This window comes from Sphaeramia orbicularis, chromosome 18 (genome assembly GCF_902148855.1).
Source record: "Sphaeramia orbicularis chromosome 18, fSphaOr1.1, whole genome shotgun sequence".
Lineage (NCBI taxonomy): Eukaryota > Metazoa > Chordata > Actinopteri > Kurtiformes > Apogonidae > Sphaeramia > Sphaeramia orbicularis.
The window spans coordinates 21,306,333-21,313,983 of record NC_043974.1 but is presented as its reverse complement, the minus strand read 5'-3'; the positions used below and the strand labels follow the sequence as shown (position 1 = coordinate 21,313,983).

The 7,651-nt window shown below is 34.6% G+C and overlaps 1 protein-coding gene across 1 annotated transcript; it reads left to right on the top strand.

The window, feature by feature from the left end:
- Positions 1-48: 48 nt before the first annotated feature.
- fcer1g (Fc epsilon receptor IgFc epsilon receptor Ig) lies at positions 49-6,789 on the top strand. The gene is made up of 5 exons (XM_030161715.1): positions 49-258; positions 3,829-3,920; positions 5,024-5,068; positions 5,460-5,483; positions 5,590-6,789. Exons 1-5 carry the CDS (start codon positions 192-194, stop codon positions 5,641-5,643), a joined length of 282 nt encoding a protein of 93 aa, XP_030017575.1. The 5' UTR covers positions 49-191; the 3' UTR covers positions 5,644-6,789.
- The last annotated feature ends 862 nt before the right edge of the window (positions 6,790-7,651 follow it).

The window sequence follows — 7,651 nt, the reverse complement described above, 5'->3', positions numbered from 1 at the left end:
TTTGGTGTTGAAGGGGGAGTGGTCTGATGAGATCAGAGACAAATGGACTTAGAGCTCAGACCACAACTTCCCCTCTTGGCTGTGAGGTATGTGACACTCAATTCTTCACTAGAACTCTGAGGAGAAAGCAGCCACAAGTCGTTTCGTTTCTTTGCTGCGAGTGGCCGGTCGTCGTGTTGATCATCGTTACCATGGCTGTGCAGGGCAGGAGCCCCTTACTCGTGGCAATTCCACTGTGGATGTGTTTTGGAAGAGCTGGTGAGTAGTGACAGTGAATTGGGATTGTCTTTTTTTTTTATTTATTTTTTTTTAACAGGGGCAAGGGGAAATGTAGTGTGTGACGTCATGGGTACGGACGAATTTAAAATAAAGAAAAACAATTCATTCACTTTGGAGAAAAAACCTAAAAAGTCAAAGCAGAAGCTGAGTTGTTGAGCTTTATGGGTCGCTATGGTTTTCAACATGATGTAGATAGAACAGGAACTAGAAGTTTCACTTTTCCACCACTTCATTTTCCCAGAACTGACATTTTTTAGAGTGCATAAATACACGTAAATATTACTTGAGTTTAACTTGATGTTTTATTTGTAGAAATGTCACCACGTCATAGTTCCTGTCAAAAAAGATATGCTCTTGTTGGTTCTTGTTTCTTGCGGTTAAAGCCAGTAACGCCTGTATGTATGGCCACTTGTTAAACTAGAATGCTTATTAAAACAATTCAAGTCATTTAACGCATTTCCATGTATATTTTCGAGTTAATAAATTTCAAGTTTCAATAGCATATATCAGGATTTCTAAAACGACGGTATCCTCCTGATGCTTAGATGATCACAATTTCAAGTCTGTTTTAAAACAAAAATCAGACTTACTCATAGAAAACACATAAAATAGGTTAATACATTAAAACCTTCCCAGAAATATAGTAACCACTTGTATTTTCAGATGTGTTTGACGCTATAATGAATATGCAGAACAGCCTGCGCCTGTACAGTGTGAGGAAAAGTGCATTTATTTCCACTTTTTAAACATTAATGGTATCATAAATGTTTTAAAAGTCAAAGTTGAAATTGTGCAGTGCATTTGGAAACAGATATTAATCATATACTAATATCAGACTATTCGTTACACAGTGTTTTACCATTTCCTCTGAACCAGAATTAGATGTGTTGTACGGAAACCAGAGGTGATGCTGGTGAAGATAGGCCGCCACATCTTACAAGATTAACATGTGAGCGAAAGAGAGGATCCTGACATTAAAGTTAATACGTCTGTTCTTCCCTTAACCTCGTATTCCAACAACATCTGTGTCGTAAACTGTGACGAAAATAGATTCTCCAGAAAAAGGAGAAATGATGTAAATGTTCGTGTGGGAAGCAGCTATCATGTGATCACAGTGAGGTGATACATGTATGTACATTTGAGATGTAGTAGACAGACAGGTGGAAGAGCAGAATAGGAAGGAGGTGAAGACATTTCACTAAACTGTCAACTATTGAACAGTGTTAAGCATTCATTCATTCACAAATACACCACTCATCAAATATAATACCGCAAATTTAATTGTATAGAGTGCACTCAACTTTATTTAAAAAGCACTTTAAAGACAACACAGTTCGCCAAAGTGCTTTACACAGACACAAACAAATAAAATGCACAAAAAGTATAAAAACATAAGTAATTGTATATTAAAATCTCACACTTGAGTTAAAAGCCAATGAGAAAGAATGAGTTTTAATAGACAATTTAAAAACAAATTGCGTCAACCTGCCTGATGTGCAAAGATAGTTTAATCTACAGTTTAGGGGCAGCGACTCAAACAGCCCTGTTCCAAAAATATAAAACACCAATATATGACATGTGGACTGTTCCTTTATAATAGTAATAATGACCCTCCTCTGTTGCATTTAACCTCCTAAGACCCAGGTATGGGTTTTCTGTCCACATTTATGTATAAGAGTTTCACAATTTTACACAAAAAAAATAAATGAATAAAGAAAAGATAACTGTCCACCACAAAGAACATTCCATAAAAATTTTAAAAACTGCATCTGAAAAAACAGTTGCATCATGATGTTTCCAATATAGGCACTTATTTAATAAAAAACAATAAAAAGCTGGTACTTTGCTGACATTTCCTGGGTCTCAGAAGTTAAAGATGGACTATAATATGTCTTTGTTATTTACTGACTCGTACTATTTCATCACACAGTTAGTTGTCGAACTTTTCCATTGCATCATATGTTTAATCTAAATAAAGGACATTTAAGGAAGTCTAACTCACAGACACAAAGGTTCTGATTGGCCTGAGTTCTTCAGTCATCCACAGCCTCTCCTTTTAGTGCAATGTGTGTGTGTAAGGATTCATCTACATTTTGTTGCGGCAAGAGACAAAAATCCAACGAAAGCAATGCCTGGTAATTTACTCCCACTTTATTAATATATAGGAGAGGTCAAGGGCGTCACAGATGGACAGCCCACAACTTTTTGATTCATAACTTTTGAACCAGACAAGTATAAGACAAATATTACACATAATTGTAAAGATCTAAATGCCATCTTAAACATATTCAAAGGATAAAATTTAGTTTCAGATATTTTTAAATGAAAAATATCAAAAACTACTGCATCACGAATGGACAAAAAATTAACATGAATTTTTTTTTTTTTTTTTTTTTTTGTAAGAATTACAAAGTTCTCAAAAGTGAAGTTCCTATGACATTTTCATCCTAAAATGTATTCAGTGTATACATTAAACCCTCTATTTTACAACCTAATAATTGGTCTGAGGAAAAAAATAGTTGATCATACCTAAATAGCAAGAGTTTTGACAAACGGCAGCGTCACAGATGGACAAAGCCAAAAACGACACAGATGGACAACAAAAGTAAATATTCAATTAAACATTTTTTATTTCAAAATATCAATATCATTTACTTTTTTTTTTTTTTTTTACAATATTTACAACATACAAAGAATATTAACATTATATTCAAATGTATTTAGCATAGATATATGCATTTATTAATTTTAAACACTGTTTAGAATATGACATGAATGATATAATTGTCAAATATTAATGTATTTGGAATAAATGTAGTTTATTTATGGGAGTTTATAAAATGAACCCAGAATGACGGCACAAAACTTTGTCACTTTTTCTCATAAAATTCCTCTTTTTTTTTTTTCACAAATTTTTTCTCATTTCAAAATACATTTTCCTAAAAATATAAGTAATTACCTACCCAAAAATATGTTTGGTGTAGATTATTGTAATTTAATTTTTTTGACCAGATGTGAACCTTTCCTTTGACTAAATAAATTCATACAGAGGCTTATGTTTACTTATTTTGCTTTAGTTAAATAACTGCTTTGAGCTCAGTCAATCTGCTATCTGTTGACTATCTATTGTTGAACGTATGCATGGAAGACAAATGAAAGGGTGTGGTAGTCTTTTAAATACGGGTACCACTGTTCTTATTTTTAAAGAGATTTTGCTGGAATTTGTTTCACAATTTAAATACATTTAGTCAAGCTGCTGTGACAAACATAGTTTACCAGCACCAGAGAGTGTGAACGAATAATGGATCCATTGTACGTGCTTTCAGTATTTGTTAATAAAAAAGCGCAATAAAAAATCTAATCTACTATTATCATTATTATTATTATTATTATTATTATTATTCACTAAATGGAACTGATTTAGTCATTCCAGATCAGTAACACTGGTATAAACTGAGACACTTCTGAATGGTTAAATTAGTCTTTAATTTATGAGATATATTTTTTTGAAAAGTGTTCCGCTTCTAACCTCTATTTCTGTTTTCTCAGCTGCTCTCGCAGAGCCGCACATCTGTTACGTGCTGGATGGCATTCTGTTTTTGTACGGGATCATCTTGACAGCTCTCTACTGCAGAGCCAAGGTTAGCATACTGCATTTATTCCCACATCTGCAAATATTCAGAAATATTTTTGTCATAAGATGTGAGCATATCCTAAAGCAGGGGTCAGCAACCCTGCTCCTCCAGAGCCACTATCCTGCATGTTTTAGACGTTTCCCTCCTCCAACACACCTGACGGTTGTTATGAGGCTTCTGCAGAGCTTCATCATAGGTTTATCATTTGAATCAGGTGTGTTGGAAAAGGGGTACATCTAAAACATGTAGGATAGTAGATCTGGAGGACCAGGGTTGCTAACCCCTTTCCTAGAACATTTTGTAAGAAAAGATGCATGATTTGTTATTATGCAGGTAGATAATTACTAGCGTACATAAGGAGGGTGTCATCAGCAAAATAAAGCAAAAAACAACAATATAGGGTGTATAAAAAAAACTATACATTTTGAAAAATTACCCCCAGTTTCACATTTGATAATTTTTGGAATTTTCTTTTCTTTCTTTACCTATGGCAGCTTAGCCCTAACCCTAACTTGGCCTGTCCTCAGTGACATTTTCAGGCCTAAACAAGTTGAATTAACTTTGAAAGGCAGGAACAGCTGCCATGGGTAAACAAATGAAATTGGCATGGTGGCCAAAGTGTTAATGCTGTAACCTGGCAATTTTGTGGAAAACAAGATGGATGCCCATTGGCCCCTCCCATGACCTTTGATTGGATTTAAATCCCACCGCTACTTCGCTGAAACCAGTTTTAACTTGGATTGCACAGTTTGCCCCTGCTCACTCATGCATGAAAACCTGGGTCTGTAAATCTGGACAAATATCCACCAATCCCCTGCCTATAAAAGAAAATTCCAAAAATGATCAAATGCGGGACTGGGGGTAATTTTTCAAAATGTGTAGTTTTTTTTTTTTTTTTTTTTGATACACCCTGTATTTATCATGTGTTCTTGAATTATTTATAATCTCACTTAACAGATGACAAAGACACATCTGAGGCTAGTCTATTGTGTAAAATGATTACAGTAAAGAAAAAGTATGTGGAAAATAACACGTAAGACATAGAAATCAAACAATAAAAACTGCACATATAAAGTGAACTGTCCCTGATGTAAATGTTTCTTCAACAGATTCTCAATGCTAGAGAGGAAATGGAGGATGGGAAAGGAAAAAAGGTAAAATGCACATACACAAAGACAGTGTGCATATTTCACTAAAATAGCCAAAGCGTACATTTCATGCAGCTTATAATGCACACTGGAGGTGACAAATTTGACAGCAGAGACGCCTGCAAACACACCACGGCTCAAACCATAGTTTCACTTGACAAACCTGAGGTGGAGGCTAAAATAATGTCACTGGTCAGGTCAAACCTCAGCAGCTACAGGAAACATGAACATAAATGTTTCTACGTGGCATTCTGATTGTTTTACATTAATTTTTCATCTTTTCTACAAATGCACTGGTTTCCCTGAGTCATGCTTCCTGTTGGTAATTGTTCTCAACATATACTGCCTCAATCTGTATTTGCGTATTGTATCTAATCTGCTGTTTGTGGTTTTGCAGGGCGGTGATGAGGGCATCTACACGGTGAGTTTCATATGATTAAACTGACTCTAAAGGTGAAAAAAAGAGCATGTAGTATAGCAGGTCACTATTTCTATTTCTGTTTACATCATCTCTGTCTTCCCCTCAGGGTCTGACCCCTCATGCCACAGACACATATGAAACTATCGGCATGAAGAAGTGATCACATCAACACATGACGGAGAGTTAACTCTCGTTTCTTTTATATTTAAATATTGCACATTATCCTGCTTTTGAGAATTTGGAGAATTTATATCACGTAGAGTTGGAGAAGTCAGAAATAGAGAAGTTGAGCCCAAGACAGTTTTTGTGGAAATGCTCTGCCCTTTGTGTATAAGAAAGCTGCACTGCTGTCTCACATATTTAATGTTTATGCTAATATATTTTTTTATAAGAGTATAAGAGCTTTAGAGGGTTTCATATGTGTGAATTAAAACACGAAAATGTGCTTTGTCCGCTTCATGACAAACCAGTTGAAAGCGATTCTATTAAGGACTCTTGCCATCCGCTGTCTTCCTCTTTTCATCTGTTTCAGAGTCACTTTGGTGTAAATATGCATGACTGGACTTTAGTGTTTGGTTTTGATCTTTTTAGTTGCTATAATAAACAGGAAGTAGGGGTTAGGGTTTCTGGAGAACTCTGTAAGTATCATCATTCTGGGTTTAATAGTAAAACGGAGCTGAAAACTCATCCAACATGCTGATCCTTGAGCTAAAATGAGAAGTATTTCTTGTACACCACAGGATGGCAGTGATGGTGTCACTGATCCAACTCTTAAAACTTCTTGCTCCCACCAAAAACACACTCACACACCTGCCGCATGTTCAGTGTGCTTGATTTTATTTCTTTTGGTGGGAAAGTGTTGACTGATAAACCGCCACTTATCAGCCTCTAACATCAGCATACTCAGTTTCCATAGCCTGCTCTCATATACAGTGTGTTTATCATTCAGTTTTCAACCATTTTAACCCTTAGAGACCTAGAACCATTTCTGCAGTACCTGACCTCTACTAGTTTATTTAGCCTTTCTTAAATATTTCTATGTCAGAATCGGGAGCTAAACCTCAATTTCATCCATTTCCTTTAACCCATAAAGACCCAGTACTTCTTTTGTGGCAGTTGTCAAGTGAATTTTTCCTCTATTTCTACCTTACTGAACTGATTTACCACCAATTTTCTTTATTATTATTATTATTATTATTATTATTATTATTATTATAATACTATCCTCTGTATTTTGCTTTTTTTTGGTATAAATCTTGTATTTTCTTATATTTAATTCACAGATCATGTAGATGTTCATGAAAACTCAGAGTAAATTCAAAGTTAATTATATCAAAATAGAGAAAAATGAAGAAAAAGTAAATTTTTCAGCCAAGATATTGCTAACTGAATGTAAAAACAAGTGTTTCCATCCACTGTCATTGATCCAACTCCATTGGTTTTACTGGTGAATCAATGTTGTAGAAGATGACAGTGTTTCCACGGTAACTACGGAGCCTCTGAATGTCCAAATGGGTCATATCTGATGACCATGAAAAGACGACGAACTGTATTTTACACCAGTTATTTACATGTATTGATAGGATTAATGGATCAACATGTATTAAACAGTTTATATCTGTAGATGGTTTGTGTCACCGGTGGCTGTTTGGGTCTCTACGGGTTAAAGTCACAATTTTCATGAAAAATATTATTGAAAATGTGTGTTTTTTTTAACTTTATTACTCAAACAAAACCTATACCAAGTTTTTTGCTATTGAGAAAATGTCAAGAAGATGTTTTAGACTTCCTAATAAGTTACTGTGTGCTTTAATTTGTTACTTTTCTGAAGCAAATTAGACACTGATTGGGTCAAAACAGGAAATTCGGATGAATTTGTGATGTATAATGTTAAAATCTAAACACATTCCCTATGGAGCTTCTACATGTCCAAATAAGGCTTATGTTGTAGGACTGAAAAGCTGCTTTATTTTGTTTGAGTATGTGTGGATTAGGGTGTCAAAACTGATCCACAGATGATGGTCTCGGTCTTAGAGTTTTTTTATTTTATTTTTATTTTTTTTTAACATTTTGTAAACAGCAATGTTTTCATGAAGAAGCAAAAATGTTAAGTGAAAAAAAAAATTGTGAAATCCATCATGAATTAAATGTATCCAAAGTGAGCAGAT

What these genes read in the sequence shown, in the direction of transcription:
- fcer1g (XM_030161715.1), top strand. Translation starts at nt 192, where the DNA reads ATGGCTGTGCAGGGCAGGAGCCCCTTACTCGTGGCAATTCCACTGTGG. An exon ending in GATGTGTTTTGGAAGAGCTG is followed by an intron (nt 259 to 3,828) that starts GTGAGTAGTGAC and finishes CTGTTTTCTCAG; the next exon opens with CTGCTCTCGCAGAGCCGCAC. An exon ending in GTGATGAGGGCATCTACACG is followed by an intron (nt 5,484 to 5,589) that starts GTGAGTTTCATA and finishes TCTTCCCCTCAG; the next exon opens with GGTCTGACCCCTCATGCCAC.